General features: G+C 43.4%; 1 protein-coding gene across 1 annotated transcript in view; it reads right to left on the bottom strand.

The window, feature by feature from the left end:
- The window catches only part of LOC306788906 (catenin delta-2-like), a 152,236-nt gene that overhangs the window by 59,856 nt on the left and 70,630 nt on the right, over positions 1-21,750 (bottom strand). The window contains exons 4-7 of the mRNA XM_079284613.1: positions 7,604-7,638; positions 5,246-5,362; positions 1,576-1,727; positions 1,140-1,313 (exon numbers count right to left, since the gene is read on the bottom strand). Of these exons, the coding sequence (XP_079140739.1) occupies positions 1,140-1,313; positions 1,576-1,727; positions 5,246-5,362; positions 7,604-7,638 (478 nt within the window). The remainder of the gene's footprint in view (positions 1-1,139; positions 1,314-1,575; positions 1,728-5,245; positions 5,363-7,603; positions 7,639-21,750) is intronic.

Genomic DNA, 21,750 nt, shown 5'->3' with positions numbered 1-21,750 from the left:
CTCTAAACTCAGAGTCTGGAATGAAGCGCAGTGCAGAGGGAGAAGCAATGAAATAGTAATTCATAGCCTAAGAGGGCAGAATTTAAAACCCGTCTGGTGTCTGATCTCACAAACCCATTCTACTAATTGCAGGAAAGATGCAGGATGAGCTATTTCTTCACTCGCTACCGAGAGAGCGGTAATGTCGAATCGATGAAGAGTCGGCACGGTTTGGCTACCACTGCAGTGAACACTGACGTACCATGTGTTTGTAGTCGTAAAAAGCATGCATCTGCCTCAGTGTGATCTTCTGCCAATCAAGACTATGTGTGAGGAAGAGTTCACTCTGTGAGATAAGCATGACATTATCTTACAGTGTTTGTTTCGTGGTTTACAGATTCTTACATCTGCCAGCAAAGCACGAAAGAGTCAGCCATAACCGCTTTGCTGCAGTTTTTGTAGTCTGGGACTCGCATGTACTGTAAGATAATGATGGATCTAAATGACACGTCTGGGAGACAAACGAAGAAAAAAGGTTTCTTATTAAAGGAAACTGTTAGGCTAATAAATGGTAGCTGTCCCGATCTCGTAGCTTGCTTGTTTGCAGAGGAGGGCACCTGTCTGGTTAGATTCACCGCTCATGTTCTCAGAATCGTACATCATTTCATCCATTGAAGGGTTATGGAAAGTTAATAAAGCTTGCTAGCTCAGTCCCTGGCTGCACACAGTTTATTCAAGAAATGTACTTCTCCAATTGATGCCTGTCCAACAACCACAAAAGTTGTTTCACTCGATGTGAAGTAGATCTTGGATTGGATCGATTGCGCGGCAACATTTGTCTGTCGAACCTTTAAAACGGATTCCAGGGGTGATCCAGCGTGAACCACAACAGTATGCTTTAATAAAAACACACTTTGTCCACTACTCCTTTGTAGCTCTGAATGTCAAACTTTACAGAGCCACCTTTCAAACCTTTCAAAAGCTTCAGTAAAGCCTTATTGTTCAAAAATAAATAACGGCAATAAAACAGGCCCATAGTAACACTCAAACTCCTTGGTTCCACTTTGTTGTAGCACGGTGATGCGATGAGGAGTGAGGAGGTGAGAAAACATCTGAAAGACAACAGAAGCATCACAGGAACCTCTTCAGGGATTTCGTACCTGCGCAGGCAAAGTGGCGCAGGAGTAATACATGGGGGGTCCGGCAGGTGCAGATATGATGTCAGCGGGCATGTGGAAGGCGCTGCCATGGGCCAGCTGGGCAAACGAGTCTCTCTGGGACTGGGAGGCAGAGTCGGTTCCCGCAAAGTGGGCAGCCACACGGTTGGATGTCACCTGGGGAGGGCGAGAGAGATGAGAGAGGGGATGAAGAGGGGCAAGAGGTGTGGGGGGGGGGGAGGAGAGAGAGGAAAGTGGTGGACAAAGAAAGTACGAAGGAATGTGGGTGAGAAGTGAGTGGAGCAGAAGACAGAGGCATGAAGAAGAGGAGAGAGGGTGAATAGCCAGAAGAAGGAAATGAAGGAGGGAGGAAGATAACATTTTAAATGGACAAAGGAGAAAAGGTGTTGAGTAATTGTAAAAAGAAAACAGGATGTACCTGGTTGTAGCTGTGAACAGCCCCTCCGACCTGCCCGCATCGGCCCGAGGTCGGTTCCCCAAGCGCCATCCCTTGGTTACTATGGTAACCAGCTGCTGTATAGGCATCCTGGTGGTTGAGCTGCAAAGCGCTTTGGGACAGAAGTCCTTGTCCTGATGGAAGGAGAGAAGCACAAGGAAGGGAAAGGTTCATGAAGTATTAAAAGGACAAAGAGTGCCTGTGCACTGGATGAATAATCCACAGCGAGACAACAACCGTATCTTCTCTGTGAACTCGAGAGAGAGACACGAGAGGAGCCGGGGTTCAGGGTGGGAGAGGTTTCAGTTCTGTCGAGCTGCTTTTATGTAACTTTTGATTCTGTAAGAGTCCGTCTTTGTGTCAGGACTTATTCAGTTTGTGGCCTTGAAGGCGTTTTGTAACCCAGTTTACGTCCGACATGTTATACAATACATTTCTTTTTTTTATGACGAGGAGTGAATGAATGCGAGTACAACAGAGTTAACTGCCTCGGTTCGACCAAAGTGAAAACGTCGACTCAAAGTGCAGCGGATGGCTCCTGTAGGCAGTGTAGCTGGTGACTGCGCATTATTTACAAATGTGATATTAAGCTGGGTGAGTTTACTAGGTCAAAGGCCTCCGTGTCCCATAGAGGCCCGTCTTGCGCGTGCAGAAACACGTGATGCAATGGAAGAATTGGTACTCCACGCCAGCTTCGGATGGATTCACACACACTCGCGCACACAAAGCCAGGGGATGTTTTCCTCAGTTTTTCTTTGCCACTTTAGGTGCGTTTCATGTGGGTAGCGGAGCCTTCAGGGAAGCGAAGGGGGCCTCATAAATACATTATCGCTCAGATGGCAAAAAAACCTGAAGGCTCCACTGAATCCATCTGAGCGGAAATGAGTGTGTGTGTGTGTGTGTGTGTGTGTATTAGCAGGAAAGCAATGGGGTGCTGTGAGAGGGTCTCTTCCTGTGCATTTCAATCATCTTTTCAGAGTTGAAAGCACATCCCGCTCTCTCCTGCTCCGTTAACGCTTTCGATATATCTGCATATATAGATATATAAGATATATATATATATATATAATACAATACCTGCACGAGTGTAGCTGTGGCCCTGATAGACCCGCTCGGGCTCGTGAACCTGTATCATCCGTCACGCACGTACACGCGCTAAAAGTTGTTGAGTGGCTTTTTCGTTTACGCGTCACGACCAGCGTTCTCTGTTGACACATTTTAATATTTCATCGGTTGTCTGTAGCTGCGGGCAACGTAGTCGTATACACACAGATTAACATGCACACTGGCGAGCATCACCGGTAAGAAGCATGAAGACTCTCGGTGTACTCTGTCGCTGTGTCGCACTGATCTGCTCAGCAGCTTGAGTAAAGGAGTGGATTCTGCTGCCGTGTGTGTGTGTGTGTGTGTGTGTGTGTGTATCTTGTCATACGTGCTAGGGTTTAAGGCTTCTTTTCATGTGTGTTAAGTAACGCCCATATGTGTTGTTCATGAATATTATTATTAATTTCTTTTTTTTCGTAACATAGCCTGTGACCCCCACAAGCCAAAGGTGCTGATGCTAGTAAGTTAATGACTTGCTCCTTGACTTTTGAAATAACACTTTGTTACTGCGGTGAGGTGATAAGCTAGTTGCCTGGATATGCTAACCGTTTCTGTTTATATAATCCATTCCTTTCAGCTTTGCTCTTGAGCTTTGAGGTTTGAAAATGACAAAAAAAGACACCACCCTTCCTACACTTAAATACAGAGTATCTGTCTTCCTACAGCCCCGTGCTTTGACATGTACAGATATCCAACGCTGTGCTGAGTTGTAGTTGCTAAGCTATGATTGGACGATCAATATTGGACAGTCAATGTTTGGGGTAAGGGTAATTGAAAGCTACATTGTTTGGGTGATTTTGCTCTCTCATATTTCCCTTTGTCTCTCTCCATCTGTCTCTTGCTTGCACTTTAGTTCTTTTTTTTGTGCGTGTGTGCCTCCACTATCTGCCCCTGTGAACAGCAGGCCAGCTGACACCCCAGCGAGGATGAATTAGCATTTTAAACTACTGGCATGGCTCTGCATGTCTCCTGACAGCTACCTCTCTCCCATGGGGTCGCCTATACATGAGACATGGGTATCATCCCTGGGACCGAACACAAAAAAAAAAAGAAAAGATGAGAGGAGTCACAGGGAGTTGTTCAGGATCTCACCGACAGCTCTCATATACAACTAGTTTGCACTCTGAAATTGAAACAACACAACAGCTGTGGAACTTTAAAATTCACAGTTGCCAGTATGGATACTGGAAACGATGCAAATTTGCGGCAGTTGCAACACTTAAAAAAAAAAAAAAGGTTCAATAGATGTATGCAAGCAGTTGACCAACTACTGGGATCCACGTTTTGCATACGGCCATTCCGCACAACGTGTGATTTTACAGTGTAATACGATTTGAGTTTTATGATCCGTACCCTCATTAATTATCTCATATGCTACACGTATGTTTCGTCTGTCAAGTCTTTAGCTAGCCTACAGTTTTTAGTTTTGCTGCTTAAATGTCCCACGTCGTTTGCTGCACTGACATCACTGCGCGCATGGAAACTTTTACAATTACTGACAGCAGCTTTTTAATCATTCAAATGAATCGTTGAAGAAAACAGTCATACATCAACAGACTTAAAAACATAATTTAAAAAACAATAGCCTATCTAGTAGAGAGGGGGAGCAAAATGAATCGGAGGAATTAATACATTTTTGTGGGTGGCGGGTGGATGATTTATGCATCCACACAAGAATCTCTAGTGGAAACTAAAACAGAGCAAGGAGAGTAAAATCGTACTGGAGTTGTATTCATTGGCTTCAAATATATGCTAATGTTGCTCCGAGTTTGCTGGATATATAAAAAGGAAATTTCTTGCTGACACATCTGCCATATGAGCTTTAGAACTTGATATGTCCTTGTTGTGTTACAGCTGCTTTTCGCCGCCCCCAAGTGGCTAAAATCCGTTACTGCAGATTTAAGGTGATGTACAAAATTTGCAAAATGAATTAAGTTCAGTTTTGCTCGACTACCATTTCAGAATATATCCAGCTGATGAAAGCTTCTGCATTTGGTTTCCAAAAAGGTCTGAAAAGCCAGAACCTGGGAAAGATCACATGAAGCACAGAAAAAGAGGATTCATTGAAAGATTTTAAATGTGTTCGGTAGCATGGAGCATAAATATTCACCGTGGGTGAACAGACAAAGAAAAGGTAGGATATGTGACCCTCACATCAAAGCAAGAATGTAATAAAGCTGGACACACTAACAGACATGTTGATCAGCACTCTTTACTTGCACTTAAAATGATTTCATATTTTTCAAGTCGCACTTTCAGAAAATGTGATGAAATCGAATGAAAGACAACCACTTGTGCAGTCTTTGGGTAGAAAATCCTAATTAGAACAAGTGCTTGAGTGAAAAAAATGTATCTCTCTGGCTTGATTCAATTTAATAAAAAAAGGTCGAATTGTCTTCTTTTCACTGTTTATTCAAAGAAGGACTTTCCACTAAAAAGACCTGGAGACTCCAGCGCTGCAAAATACCCATCCCATGGTCTTTGATTGCATTTGATCTATTCTCTTCGACACGATCCTTCTCGGACCCTCGGCGTCATAACAACTTACTGTCTCCTGCAGACGTGTCCTGTGAGTCCAAGATGCCCGATTCCTGGAGCGATCGGATGCAGGAGTCCACCAGCTCCAAGCCTGTCGTCAGCTCCTCCTCGATGTCCTTCTGTCCATCTGCATGAACGAAAATTGGAAGAAAAAAAAAACACGACTTGAAACAAAGACGCAGCTTCTTCTGCCACCTGCAGCGCAGCGTGGGACTTTAGCCACACTCATGGCTGGATTTACCCGATAGGGGATTCCTGCAAAAACGGGTGTTTGTGTTTACACAAATGAACTGAAGAATATGTGCTTTGTGAAGGCTATTTCAATGGAAGTAGTGAAGGTCTTCAACCCAAATCACACAATTCTTCCCAAAACACATAATTCTCATAATGGCAATGGAAACACACACCATGCACAGACCTTTACATCGTGTCTCGTAATCATCATGCTTTGAAATTTTTTTTTTCCTTCTCAAAAAACCAAGTGATTGTTGTCTGTGCACAAGAGAACTAATGCAGCGTGACATTGCAGTGCAGGTTCACCCCGAAGAAATGAAGGTTAAAAAAGGAGTGCTAAGCTAGCAATGCTTACTGTCCAGGATAGGGTTTTGGAAATAAAAACAAAATGACTAATAAATGCTAATAAACAATTTGCTCAGAATGTCCCATCAACAACCATGGAATGCTTGGAAACTGTCTCTATTCACATGCGGATAGTTTGTGTTCTCAAAACATGTAGGCAAATACATATGCAAATCATTTTGATTTGCCTGCATAGCACCACTGACACATTGCAAATGAATGGCCTTTCTGAGTAGTAGCCTCACTTATTTTGAAAATAACAATTAATGGCAATTAATTACAATGAATTAAGACTTGTAGTGTTAATCTCGTTAGACAGCCAAAGGTTCAAGGGGTTAAAACTACATTATTGTCTTTACAATTATCTGCACATTAGTCTCTGATCGTTTGAGTTGATATTGTGAACTTTTACTTGTCCTTTCCACACCTCACCCATGAAGATACAATTAGATCATGTAAGTTAAAATTCATTCTCATTCAGCCACTGATTAGCGACCGAAGAAGCGGCCCCACTCGTGTCTCATCACGGAGTTAAGTGTGAGGATGACCCTTTGGGTCAAGGGTATAAAAAGCCTAACTGATAATCCAGCAACAAATCCAGGATCTAGGTCTGTGAGACGCCGCCTTGTACTTAGAAACCAGGCCGTTTGTCTGCCAGAGCCAGGCACACAACATGCCCGGTGTCTTCCAAGTTAGAGAGGGCTGCCAAGGGGGATACAACTTACAAATGAGTCTGAGGAGCAACATTAATCTCTTATTGAGAGAGAGAGAGATGGTAAAAGCAGAGGCCCTTTGAGTGGATCTAGGAGGCGGATTTTATTGACTTGGAATGACGCCATTGCAGACTGATTATGTTGATGCTGTTGGGGAAACATTTCCAATTCAGTGCCGTCTGCGGCGTTACGCCGGAATTACTCTCAGCCTTTCCAGCCAGAACTCATTTTCAAACCTGCTTGATCCAAAAGCGATGGGTTTTTAATGATTTGTGAGCGATGCCGAGATCAAAACAGGTCTGATTTATTTTTTTTTGTGACAGAGAAAATTGACTCTCTCTCACAGGCCCCGGTGGTCGGTGCTTCAGTGCAGCGGACGGATGAAGACCGCAGCGGACGAAGAAAGCCTGTCGGTATGACACATTTTGACCACGGACCTTTAGTCGCCGCTTTGTTGGCAAAGGTCGCCAACCCTGCACTCAGGCAATCAATCTGCTCTCAACGCCCCACACATCTCGGCATGGCTGACAAAGAGGGGAAGAGAGTGACCTAGGTGTCAGGCATGAGTGGATGTTTTTTTAACTAAAGTGCTGTCAAAGAAGTTGTCAAGCCCCGAGAGGTGTCTTCATTTGACTTTCAAATCACCTGAAAGGCCTCGCACTCATTGATTCCTGTTTTCTGCTTTATGGAAAACCTATTCCCATCTGGCTCTGCAAACAGGTTAAACTAAATACTCCGAATTATGTGGAGATGCTGTTTGACCTTTACTCAGCTGTCAGAAGGCGTGAGGGGATTTGAAAGTTGTTTTCTGTTAGAGCAAGCCTTTTTTGTTTATTTAGCTTTCAATGCGGAGAGTGAGTTTGATTCAGCATTTTAAAACGCTGCAGTCAAACTAGTTATTTTACAGGATTGCATTAATACACTGTAAGAGCATGATGGGAGATTTATGATTATTTCTTTTTACAATGGCTACCAATATAATTTAAAGCACAGTCAGCAGTGTGCAGTGCCGGAATGCACACAATAGAGCACCAGACAGAGTGTATGATTTGAGAGCATTTGAGAGGAAATGTTACCTTGGTTGTTCCAGCGAAATTTCTCATCCACTGAGCTGCAAGAGACAAACAACAGATGGCAAACAAGATTAGAAATATGAGCAAAAAACGACATTTCACTGTTTTGTTTGTTGGTGCAACACTATAACAGCACTTCCATCAACTCAACTCTTTTCAGTGGATTCTCGTTAATTTAGCATTAACGGCACAACATAGAATCAGAATGAGAACAGTTTATTGCCACGGTATGTTCAACATACAAGGAATTTGACATGATGGGTGATGCATAACATAATTCTCAGGTACTTCAATTAGCGACAATTTTTTAGCTGCTCTTTGATGATGTCATTCACCCACTGTTTTCAGCTTTCCTTATGCCTTTTCACCCGTACCGATTGTCGGCAGCAGCAGTCTGCAACAGTGGCAGACCCTGTTATACCCGATATACAGCTCCACTAGATGCTCATCCCCAAGAGCCGTAAGGTGAGTATGCTGCTTTCAAATGTACCTGCTGTACTCTCTGACAGTCAACACAGCGGGCCTACGACTGAGGCACCTGAAACATGAATCAAAAAGTCATCCAGTTTCTGAATGGCTCAATAACTGCCTTAACTGTCAATAACTGTCAGCTGACGGTGGAACATCTTGGGATTAAAATGCTCATGAACAAAAACGGCAACAGATATTGCCAAACATTTTTTTAAGTAGAATCGATTGTGCTACTTTGCATAATTATCTGGGCTGGATTGATGCCATGTGCTGCAGTTTCCCCAGTTGTGCTTCGATACACTACGACCCGAAGGTGGGAGGTTTTTACACTCACTTGTGCTCATTTAGGGGAAAGAATATGAAGCAAGTATACAGAGTGCAGTCGATGCCAAAATGTCTAAGAAGAAACATATCTATATTGTGGAACAGACCTTTTCAAAGTCAATATTTTTCAATCAAATGGCATCCTTCCAGCGCAACCACGAACTGTGAATTGTTAGTCAGGGTGTTTTCCTCCAGTTGGAGCTTCTCCGACACATGTTCAATACTGTTCACCGCTATAGAGTCACATCTTTTACGATTCTTGGGCCGCAGGGTTAACCCCCTCACCCTGTCTATGGAGGCGGAGTTGTCATTTATATCTTCGATTGCATGATTGTAAAATCTGCTTGATTTGGAATCCTAAAAACTCTTATAGCCCAGTCAGTTATTCCAGTAAAGTATTACTAATATGTTCACTATGAATCCATGACAGTAACATTTAATGCAGCCTGCAGGCTGTCCAAAAACTTAAGCATGTGATGATTATTTCAAGGGATTGTTTGACATTTTGGAAAATGTGCCGCAAAGAGATCGATGAAGAAAATCATTGCCACTCCTATGGTCTGTGTGACATATGTGACTGTAGCCTCCAGGAAGACTATTGATTCCTGATAAGGGCATTGTCCCGCTTACACCACGATCACTTGCCAAAGAAAAACAAATAAGACCATTCATTTGTATTTTTAGGCGTTTTGCAACCAAAATGTAACGTTTTCTTCTCAAGCAATTCACTCCTTTTCCCTGGTAGCCCTGAGGCTTTGCTAATTCCTGAAACAATCATTGCCACCCCATGAGGCAATGGAAACATTATTCACTGCTACAGTAAATAGGACGGACCATTGACCATACGATCTGCCAGTGGGAGATGTTTCTAGTGCTCAACTCTTTGAATCAGCTATAAGCCAGAAAGCTAACGTTATGCTAGCAAGATTCAAAGTCAATACAATTCCGTACAGTTAAAAACATTAAGCATACTTTGACTGTATGTTTAACAACAGGACAAGCTAGCTATCCAATCATGTCATTGTCCCCAAATTATAATTATATTTTCACGAATAAATGAGTGACCCTGAGTACTGTCGACAGCAGCCTAGGGTAATGTTAGCGTGTTGTATGGCGAATGAAATTTAAGAGACCATCGCTTGTAATATGTTTAAATTAGTTTTCAAATGTAAACTAAATATCTATTTTACTAAATGTAGTCTGCATTCATTTAAAATTTAGAACTATGTTGGGGTCTGACTATATGGCTTAAATATGTGCTGTGGACAAAGAGAATCAGGCCTTCACTTTTTCAAGCAAAGGTCTCATCCTGACTTGTAGTTTGATGAGAACAAGCCTCCTCTGGGTGGAATTTCACACTTGGGTGCAAATTCCCCCCCCCCCCCAAAACTATGGGTCCTGAAGTCATCTCATTGGCTGAAGGCCAAGGGGCTCCGGGACCCCCTGTGGTTCAACCCCTGTTCTACAAAACTGTCTGCAGTTTCACACTTCTCCGCTTTTTCCCAATTTTCCCTCCGGGGTTAACAGGAGGCACGCAACGCTCTCTTCGCCCGGACCCCCCGTCCAGGCCACAGAAGAACCAACTTTCCCCGCCAGCGCAACGCTGGCCACGAGGAAACAACGGCCCTCAAACCCTCAAACCCTGACAGGTCACACGCTATTTCGCTGGACGAAACGACAGTGTTCCACTTTGAGTACGGCTCCACTCAGCCCGCGAGACGAATCCGCATCAGCGATCCGTTCTCTGCTTTTTGTTTCTTTTTATTTTGTGCACAAACCGGCACAGAGGAGCCCGACGAAGCCTCGCTCCTCTCGTGACCGAGGATTCCCGGCAAGACGCGCAGACACGTCGTCTCATCCGAAGTTACTTGTCCTCCCTGCAGCGAGTACAGATCGGACCTGCGTTTGCTCCAGAGCCACGCCGACGGACCGAAGCCGCACCAGCAAACGCCGTGCGACACACCGCGCCCGCTGCAAAGCCGCGCCGACCCGCAAGCTCCCCCCTGTCCCCCTTCCCGACGAGGAAGACGGACCACCTTGCTCACGAACACTTCAACGTTGCAACGAAGCATCGACAAGTAAGATTCTTGGCATTTGGGCATAGCTTAGCTTAAATTAACGTAAGTTTAATTCAGGTCATTCATTTATATGTTGATATTCCCGTGTTTTTGTGTGTTTAAGTTACTGTCGCGTGATTTGAGATATTGCGCAATCATTACGGCGCAGAGAAGCGCCGCTGTATTCGTGTATTAACTGCTATGACTGTTTCTTTGGGATTATTTTCATTCATTGTCTTCCACTCCGTGTGGAAGTTCTCTTTTCATTAACTCGACTCTGTGAGTGAGCTGAGGTGCGTGGCTTATCACGGCATATGTTACCGGCAGTTCAAAGACGACAGCGGTATACTTATGCGTGATAGAACCAGCAAACTCAGGCTCATTACAACGCGGACTGCACGCAGAAGTTTGATTCATGAGCCCCCACCTTTTTCTCTTTCCTCCTCTCACGTAACACGCACACACACAGCTCCTAGTTCTACCCCGGGAAAAACCCCGTTGAAACGAGCGCCTCACATCACGTGCTGCCCAGGCACACGTGATTACATACAGCAGCCTAACTGCCATTTTGTCCGAGTCACTCGACTCCGCCATCTTTGTAGTTTTTAGCTGTAGTTCTTAAGGCCCCTCCCCTTTTGGCCAGCGTCACTCGACGCCGCCATCTTTGTAGTTTTAGCGGTAGCTGTAAGACTCTCCTTCCTGTTCACCCACAGACCCACACACACACACAGACATACACCCTCATCCATTTTATTCATTCTTTAGTTTAGGCATATAAAATTGTATGATAACGTTTGTTGGTTGCAATATTAATTGATTTGATCATTTATTATTTTGATTTAATAAACTCTGTTATACTTTCAGGAGCAGTCGTCTGTGATTACTTGTGCATATGTATTTGATAAGACTGTATGTAGTAGCCTGTGCTCGAACTTAAAAACCTTCACTGTCACTGAATGTATAGTCATACGCAGACTATTGACATTATGAGTGACTACTAATTATGAGACTTAGTTTTATCGTTTGGTTATTGGTCCCTGTTCGCAGGGTGGTGCCCCGTTTTTATTAATAATCATTAATAATTGTTACATACATCAATAATTCTATTGATGTCAAGAATTCAGTTTCTTAAATGCTGATAACCCAAACACGCTCCTTTAGATCCCAACAACTACTACTTAGGAGGTGTCTATTATCAGGAATTGACCCTGCAGCCAATCAGAATCGAGTATTCACCCAGACAATAGAATAAGATGCAAGAACCAAAAAGTGATACGCTTACACTAAAAGCAAAGAAAAATAACATAACCTGGGTCTGTTCAAAGTTATGATAATACCCACTAACAACTACCAGTACATCTGAAGCTCACTAAGGCAAGGTGCTTAAAAATTAAAAGTGTATCTACTGCCTTCACATGGAGACGGCTAGCAGCTAACTTAACGGTGCTAACAAGGCTAACAACGTCGACAGTGATGACAGCGCTGAGCCCAGCTATGTAAACAAAGCTCAGGGAAGTTGGTGTTTTAACGGGCTGAGTTTTAAAGCTGTAGACATAGCTAAACTAGTCAACTCATGTCCCAGTCTTTATGCTAAGCTAAAGCAGCTCTGATAGCGCTCTCCATATCAATCTTCTCATGTAACTCTTGGTCGGAAAACCTACTATGTGTCTTTTCCAAAATGTGAAACCATTCCTTAAAGACCTTTGCTGAAAAAAAGAGCTATGATTCAAGGCTCTCATTATCAGTGTTTTGGCAATATTGACCGATGAATATCATGTTGCAATATTCTCTCTTGTCAACAATGTAACACGATTCAAAATAATAAGCAATTTGGTCCAAAATCCTCCATATCTGTAACCCAAAGCCTCTAAAGCTAAACCTAGCGATGAATGCTCTTCACTCCCCTGGGGACAAAGAACAGATGCTATTAAATCATCCCATTGATTACCCCCATTCTGTGTGTACGTGTGGTGTGTGACGGATTGCGAGGGGGAGCCAAGTTGTTAATGGGATGCTCAGTCAGCAAAGCAGACTCCTCATTCATCAGGCGTTATTATACCAAACAATACACCCCCACACATGCACACACACACACATACAAGCCAGCGCACAGTTGCTATAAAGGAGGCAAATGCATCACACAAACTGGGTGTCTTGGAGGATGGAGTGTGTTTATATCAAGACACACACCTCTGATGGGGCAGGATGATGAGGATTATTATCAGTGGTCCTTGCTGATGTCAGAGGCTGAGTCAATGTTTTCTTTTAAAGGGCAGGACGGACTGGTCCTCGCGCTCTTTTCCTTGGTGTCAAAATGTTGCCTCGGCGCTCTTGAAAATGCCCCCAAAGTAAAGGCGAATGTGTGTTATTTACCAATGCCCACAATGTGATATAGTTCAAACTAAATGCAAGCTGAGTGCTCACGTAGAGACCTCATTGGAAACCGTGAGGAAAAGAAGCCGAGTGGTGTTATCATCAAGTGGTTACATCAACAGGAGCCGGAGCTGGAATATAAAGCAGTCCGGAGGGGTTCTGATTTCTGCCTGAGCATGAGGGAAATAAAGGAATGTACTCGTATTATCGGGGAGATCAAAACACACCAGACCGAACCAGATAAGAGCGGAGAGAAGAGCAGATATAACACATATATCTTGGAGGAGAATAGGCTAAACTAGACTACATTGTAGCAGAACAATCCTCCATCAGTTGGATTGGATCATGAATCAGAGTCAGGGTGCGTGCCATTCATCAGAAGAGGCTCATCCTTTTGATATATATCTTCTAGTGCCAAAGCTAGTAGAATAAAGTAATCACTAACCATCTTGATATTCAAATAATTGTTTCAGTCATCTGTCAAGTAACAAGACTTAGAGACTATTGACGTGATAATGTCGCAACAGGGAAAGTCAGAGGATTGCCAAAGTCTTTACAATTCATCTAGACTCGGACAGGAGAGTGTGTGTATCGAATTTCATGGCAGTCCAGTCCAGTAGCTGTTGAGTTGTTTCACTCACAATGAAAAAGTCAGTGGTTCACCAAAGTCCTTAAGATTCATCCTCTGGGCTCTACAGATGTCTTTTACTAAATGTCATGGCAATCCATCCAATAGTTGTTGGATTTTTTCACTCAAAACCACAAATGTCAACCCCGAACAGTCGGCGGATCACCAAAGTTTAATCCTCTGGGGATCATGAACGTCAGAATTTCATGGAAATCCATCCACCAGTTACAATTTGCCATCCCTCACAACAGAGCTGCAGCCTTCCCCTTCCTCTCTCCTTTCTCTCCCCCGCCTCTCTGGCTACACAAGCAGTCTTCCTCCTCCTCCTCCTCCTCCTCCTCCTGGCCACCAGTTACATCTCATCAAACCTCAGTATCTGAAACAGCTCATTGACCTCTTGGCCCAGGAAACACAGATAGATCGATAGATAGATAGATAGATAGATAGATAGATGGATGGATGGATGGATGGACTTTATTTCAGACTCGGGGTCCATACAGACAGATACATAAAAAGACAGACACAAACAATAAAAGTACATAGGCCTAGCAATGCCTTACAAAGAGACAGCTGTACCAATGTCGCCACAGCTGGGACTGGTAGCGTGTGGTGCTAAACCTTATGTTGGTTAAAACAAGTATGATCCCATTTACAGAGTCATTCAGTCTACAGATGAATTTCTACATGAGATTTCTTAAAACTGTTTGGAAAGTGTTGACTCGTGCAGCCACAAACATTTCACTGGCACTACTCCATCTTTGTCTCTTCAACAGTATTCTCATGGCGTCATTGTACGCTACTTGAAGTCTCTGTAGACTCTTTTTTTTGTAGTTTGACCACAAGTGTGCAGTGTAGAGTGGAGTACAATATGCTCTGAACAGAGACATCTTCACTCCATCTGTACACAGACCAAACTTGCGTGAGAGACTGTTTGCTTGTGCAGACATCATACGACATTGCCTGGAAATGTCGTTATCGTCAGACATGTGTTCTGTTAAAAAATGACCAAGATATTTGACTTCACTACAGACACCAAGATTATTGTCAGACAATTTGAAGTCAGGGAAGTTTAGACATTTGTCCTCTTTAGTTCGACAGATCAGGATCGCACTCTTACTGGCGGTGTATTTGATGTCATGTTCCACACCGTACACAGTACATATAGTGAGGAGCTGCTGAAGACCAGCGCTAGAAGGACTAAAGATCACCAGATCATCTGCAGACATGATGTGATTAACCAGAGTATTTCCAATCATGCACCCAGTATTACAGGCTTTCAGTTGCTTGGACAGATCATCAATATACAGATTAAACAGAATTGGGGACAAAATTCCCCCTTGTCTGACACCATTGCTAACCCCAAATGGGGCTGACACACTTTTACCCCATTTTACTTGCATACTCTGGTGCGCATACCAGTAAGCCAGAATTCTCACGATGTTTAAAAAATGATTTACTATGATTAACACGATCAAAAGCTTTGGAGGCATCAATAAAACACATAAGAAGTGATGAGTTTTGACCTCTGTATTTGTTTACAATGTCCTTTAAGGCATATATACACAAGTCAGTGCCATGTTTGGCTTTGAAGCCGAATTGGTTATCTGTGGAGGTGATGAAGTCCTGTATTCTGTCGGATAGTTTTGATGTGTTTTTGTTTCATTTATTGGTTGTGTCCCCGGTGTGTAACGAAGGGCCTTAAGGTGGCTGTATAGAAAACTCTTACTCTAAATACGTCATAGTAACCTTTAATGGCTCATCTAATGTTAATCCCCCAAAATTCACCGAACAGCTTATCTTCGAAATGTAAAAAAAGACAGAAATGTAGTTTTGCGGGGCTGCCAATGTTCCTGGAGCTCCACCAAGCAAATGTGTCGAAAATAAAAACCTGATGCTACTTAACCACAAATTGGATCCATTAGACATCATGACACATTGGCCTCTGCCATTTCAGGACTATAATACAAATCTTTACAATAACTGGGAATGTGAAGGTCAAGATGAGGGGCCAATTTGAGCTGCAGCCTAATTCAAATCAGGTAAATAGCAAGGCAGGTAAAAGCTCTCTGTTGCAACACTTGAATGCGGTTATTACATTTTTAAAAGCACCACTTGTTAAAGCCGTTTATTTCAGTCGGATCAAAGAACAGATGGGACGCGTAATGCTCCGTAATTTCAAATAATGATCGACTCCTGTTGTACATTGGGACCTGATATATTTCGGCTGCTTTGAAGAGTGCACTTTGGCTATTTGGTGCTATTCCGAGAGGAAAAGAAAAAGGTAATGTCACAAATCAAACCGCTGCTCTCACCAACTGGACCGCTGCATTAAGGAGCAGGGAAATGGAGAAGATGGAGACGGAGAGAGGGAATATGACACTCAGACAAGGGAGACGGAGAACAATAGAGATACATAGGAGAGGTGGGAAATGAAAGTGGGAATATAATACAGAGAGAGAGAGCGCATGACACGGAGAGGGAGAGCTCTGCTAAATCCAATGAGGGGGGCTTAAAAGAGCGAATGCCAGAGATAGCAATGAAAATCCTGTCATTTCATCCACCCAATAAACACATTCTGAACCCAGGCCACATAATCCATCTATTTCCTTGCCCCGCATGTTATCTGTTATCTGTTCTGACCACAATGGCCAGCCCTCTTGGAGACAGAGCCGCTAGATAATAGAGCCACCCATAAACAAAAAACAACAACAAAGAAATGAATGAATGAATGAATTTTATTTATATAGCGCTTTTCACAGACAGTGGTATCACAAAGTGAGCAGACATTTAAAAGCATAAAAACACAATGTGACCCAAGGGTCAATAAATGATCTACACAGAGAAAAATAAAAAAATAAAAAATAAAACATAAAATAAAAATTGTAAAACATATTTTAAGAGCAGGTCTAGGACATGGGTTTACTTTTACACGAACGCCAGCTGAAAGCGAAGGCCTTTTTTGTTTTGTTTTTTGCTCTTGGAAAGCATCATGCAATAATGCAGCCACAAGCTAAAGCCACGGCGTGGTTGTTAATTCACCGAGTGTTTTACATAAAAACAACACAAACTCATAGGTGGATGACTTATGATATTTTTTTATGCATAAATGTAATTTAGACATCAATTTGTCAGCTACAAATGCATTCGCACTCTCGTCACAACTGCCGACGCTGCATTTTTGAAAAGCTTATAGTCATCTAAATGAAGTCTAAAATTAGCATTAGAATGTGACAAGCTTTACTTGACCATTCAAAGAAAAGCAGACTTGCTTTATCCCCCATATTCATTCTCTTCTTCATTTCTCTGATCATAAATCACTGCCGCTCCACCATTACTTTATCATGAATTTTGGGAGTGATGCCTCTTCTTGCGGCCTTCTACTGAGACAACACTCTGTCTCTAAAATGCATTTGTAATACAGAATGAGGCGGACGGTTGGGGTATGGTGACGCTGTCCATTTTAAATAGATTCCGGGGGAGAAATTAAAGGAAAACTCGACGAACAGGATATGATCCCGAATATGACCTAAACTAGGGCAGGAGCTGGTGTTTCACCTGCTACACGAGAGAGTGCTGTCAAAATATCACAACTTGTGTTTTTCCTGCAATGGGAATGACAGCGGTGTGCCTGTCAGAGGCTCCAGAAAAGCGCATAATGCGGCACGAGATAGGCAGTGTGTCGCGAGCTCAAAATGACTTCAAAGAGACCAATAATTCACTGGGTGATCCCTGTGGGAGCAGGAAGCATATCAAAGAGCTCGGCTGTAAGCCACACAAACAACAAGTCATACAGTTGATATTAGCTGGCTCGAAAATGATGCTAACTTTTGTCAGATTCTCCATCCTACAAAAGTATCCACTCGAGACCCAAAGCGAGAAAAAATACTTGAGCTGCCATCTTGCACATCTGGAGCCGGAGTTTGCGCGGTGATTACTAGCTAGAAACACACAACAACTAACCAAACAAACCACAATTCATGAGCAAATTGATGTTCTATTACACAGACTCGTGCTTCAGATACGTCGTCTGCTGACACTGACACGATCACGCCCGGTGAGTCGACAGCGCTGGCTAACCTTATACCGGCATGGTGGGAAATGTTGCTAAACTAGCTAGCGACACACTGAGTGACTGTATGAACTACAGACTGTATAAGATCTTTACAGGTAGTCTGTATATGAAGATCATTATAATACAGATTTTTATGTTTGAAACAGAGAATTTAAAGTTTAAGCTCCCCTCCACGGTCCTACTCAAGGTACAATTCCTGTGCTTCGTGACTTAATTCAGGGCAGCGATCCATCACAGCTGTCAACCGTGATCCGCACCCCCTTCATATCGACAAATGAACACTTAAACATACATCAGAGGGATAAGAACCACCTTGAATCTCAGAAACCATCTTTAGGAAAAATGCAGTTGCGGTTTGAGGCTGAGTTTGATTGTTTTTTAATTTCTCCCATCCTCTAACATGGAGGGGGCGGGGTTTATGTTTATGACCTATACTGCAGCCAGCCACCAGGGGGCAATGGAGATGTTTGGTTTCACTCTTGGGTCAATGTCATGTCATCCATCTTTATGCAAAGTCTATGGAACAGACTTATGATTAATACTCCTGCTGTTGGTCTTAGAACAACAGCAGCTGCAATATGTTTGATCATTTTAATCATTTTGAAAATGATATCCACAGTCAGTTGCTCCCAGAGTCAGTGATGTTGTTGCCGTGATGTTCTGTATGTGAGATACAGACCTCTAATGTTGCTTGGCAGCAGATGCAAGCAGCTCGAGAATCAGCAAAACAATTCATCAAGAACCTGTTACTGCACAGAAAGCCAGTAGTTACACATGAGAGAGGTAGTCAGTCTCTTAATATGAGTGCTGATTTAAGACCACTTCGGAGACAAAAAGGAGTCCGTACGGAACATGTGAGATCAAAGGTGAGCCCTGAGCGGCACTCGGAAGCTGTTTAAGGTGTGAGTTACAAGACAACATGACACATTTGACATTGTAGAATCGGAGAGAATGCAGATAAACGGACGCAGGACGGACGCTGATATTGTTGCAAAAAACGGGACTCCTGCATGAATTTGCTGCTGCATCGGTGGCAGTCAGACAGTCCATCAGTTAGCCATGGGGGAAAAGGCCCATGCACATCCCAGGACGCCTATTGTGGACCTTTAATTACTGTCTGAGCTGGAAGACGGAGGACCCCGGGCGCGCTCTGTAACGACGTGCTTTATCTTGCCCCGGTCACCTGAGTTTTACCTAATTGCGCATTATGTCGGAACAATGGCTAACTGTTGCTGCTTTGTCCAGGTAATGTGTGACTCGTCTGTGTCTCATATCTCAAGAGGGGAGACAATTGAACGGGTTGAAAATGTCAACAGCCTTGGGAGACTGCTGAACATTGCTACCCGGAGTCGGGGCTGCGTGGTGCATAATGCATGGCCGGATGGTGTAATGAGTAAATTCATCCCAACAGAAAAACTGGTCCTTTCGTCCAACCCTTAAAATGACCTATATGCTTATATACATTCTCTTAAAGTGAAACTATGACACTATTATCTATAAGTCTGTGGCAACTAAAAACGGCAGCACGACTAATTTCCTCCACAGCCGAGTGGGAAGTATCTTTTATTGATTTTATTTTATTATTTTAAATGAAGTTTGGTGAAAGTAAAAACCAAGTTGTCCTAACTTAATCAAACCCTAAAGGCACCCTGCGGCGTGTCTGTGTAAACTATCAAGAAAGGAGTTATATTTATTGTTTCATACAAAAATGTGTCTGTGGGGTTTAATAAATATGTTGAACGCATATCCTTCTACTAAAACTTCTGCAAAACCGATTCTTTAGAGGAACAACGTCGTCTTGGTGACAGGGGGTGCCTGATGAAAAAAAAGGAGGCAAATAACATGTATTTTATGTTTTTTTTTGCTGGAGGACTCTGGAGGACACAATTTGAAAATAAGACATTTCCTAAATTTGTTTCAAACAGAGAGAATGCGCAGCGGAGAGGGTCCTCATACGAGATTGGAACTCATAAGACGTTTGTGTGTGTGTGTGTGTGTGTGTGTGTGTGTGTGTGTGTGTGTGTGTGTGTGTGTGTGTGTGTGTGTGTGTGTGTGTGTGTTCGCGCCAATATCACCAAGTCTGATTACTCACGAAGAGCTTATCTGTTCGAGCACGTGCATCCCTGCTAAGGTAAGAGAGGAGCGGAGAAAGGACAATTTGTGTGGAGGCAAATGCAAAATAAAATAATGCTGGCTGCCAGCAGCGCTGCAGCAGATTGCAATCAACCAAAAAGAAAGTAACACCCACTGAATGCAAAGCTCTGTGTCTGGCTGCGGCCGATACTATTTTTTTTTTTCTTTTTTGTGAAATCCTGCTGCTTCTTTGAATAAAAAAAGCTCAGCGTGAGCTGCCAAAGCTGGAGCGAGGACAGTGAAGGTGACGGTAGATATCAGTCTTCGTCTGGGTCTGATGTGCAGGAATTGAGCCGAGGCGGAGGAGGGATTTTATTTCCCTCCCACCCTCCCCCACTCCATCCACACAGAGGGAAACACGAGACCCTTTGAGGCGAGTGATTAGAGCGCAGCAGGACGAGGCGCAGCTCGCCCTTCCTGTTGCCCTGTCCACATGCTCCGAACAAATGGTCGGAGACGGAGAGGAGAAGTCTCAAGTGACCCACTAAATTCATACCTGCAAACTCATGAGGTGAAAAAGGCGACAAGCCCAAAACCCTGTATGGGGGGGTGCTCCGAGAATTTTATTTTAAATATGAGCTTTAAAATGTAGCATTCTGGTGTACTTTGAGAAGAAAATTAAGTGATGACATTTACTTTCAGCAAAAAACGATGTATTATTCAGTTATTAATCACTATTTCAGCTCTATTATTATTATTATTATTATTAACCTTTATTTGGACAAAATCCATTGAGACCGAGGTCTCATTTTCAAATGTTTTGGTCAAATAAAAACAAAGAGCAAGAGTAGCGAGAACCATCGCCTGTACAAATAAAGTGATTCGTTTTCATTGAACCCTGTTACTGTAAGTCTTCATATTAACTTCCACTGTTACTGTACATTTGTTAGAATTGTGGCCTATCTTCTATTTGCAATTAATATGCATTCAATCCAGTTCAATTATTCAAATGAAAATGATAATCTACTCTGGCTAAGGTAGTTTATCAAGAGTAAAATAATCGCTGCGATCTCTACACACCTCTGCATTAGCAACCCGCTGAAATGAAGGTACAGGCACCTTAACCCTCTCATTACTTCAGGGTTCTTGGGAGCAACGTGGGACTATTGGGACTGTTAGTCCACTTGCTGTGGTCATCACAGTGAACAGTGTGAACAGTGTGATGAGAGGACATGTGAGCCCTTGTTGCTGTAGTTCATCTCCTTGGAGCAGAGGCTGCATTTAGCATACCCTGAATATCAATGTATTTAAAACACTGTGACAGCAGGAAGCTGCACTCACGTCTGTTTAGACCTCCACCTTTATCCATGCCCAGCTCCACCTTTATCCAGGCCCAGCTCCACCTTTATCCAGGCCCAGCTCCACCTTTATCCAGGCCCAGCTCCACCTTTATCCAGGCCCAGCTCCACCTTTATCCAGGCCCAGCTCCACCTTTATCCAGGCCCAGCTCCACCTTTATCCAGGCCCAGCTCCACCTTTATCCAGGCCCAGCTCCACTCACAGCTCAGCCCTACGCTACCGCCTCCTCTTCCTGAAGCTCTTTGACCTCATCATCTCATCAGTATCTGGGCCTCATGTTTGGTGGTCATGAAAGTTATTCTGACCACGAAACCCAGCAAGTCTGAATGGTCACGGAACATAACGTAACTTAAACTTTAACGGAGGGAAAGACGCTGTACACATCTGAACGCTGATTGGCCAAGACTCGACACGTCCAAGATGTTCTATTGCAAAGATCACGACATCACCTTTTCTCCTCGTCTCACTCCAATCTGAGAAAGGCTGGCTGGCTGCCCAGTTGAACCCCCCCCCCCCCCCCTCTCTACGGAGCTACACGATTCACGTGGATGATATATTTTTGATTCAAAACAGTGAATTTCACCGAAAAGTGACAAGTTTGCAGGTATGTAAATTGGTCAGATTTACTTCGTCGACTGCCAGTGTGGGAGGCGGCCATCTTGACTCTGGGCCAGACGTTAAACGAGAAGCAAGGGGGGAGAACATGTTTGTTCGCCGTGTGCGACCAGACGGTGTTTCCAGAACTGCCAAGAGACAGATTTCATCTCTCCATGTCTACTTTTCTCTCAGCGAG

The sequence above is a fragment of the Melanostigma gelatinosum genome (genome assembly GCF_949748355.1).
Source record: "Melanostigma gelatinosum genome assembly, chromosome: 15".
In the NCBI taxonomy this organism is placed as follows: Eukaryota; Metazoa; Chordata; class Actinopteri; order Perciformes; family Zoarcidae; genus Melanostigma; species Melanostigma gelatinosum.
This window is presented reverse-complemented; position numbering and strand designations above follow the sequence as displayed.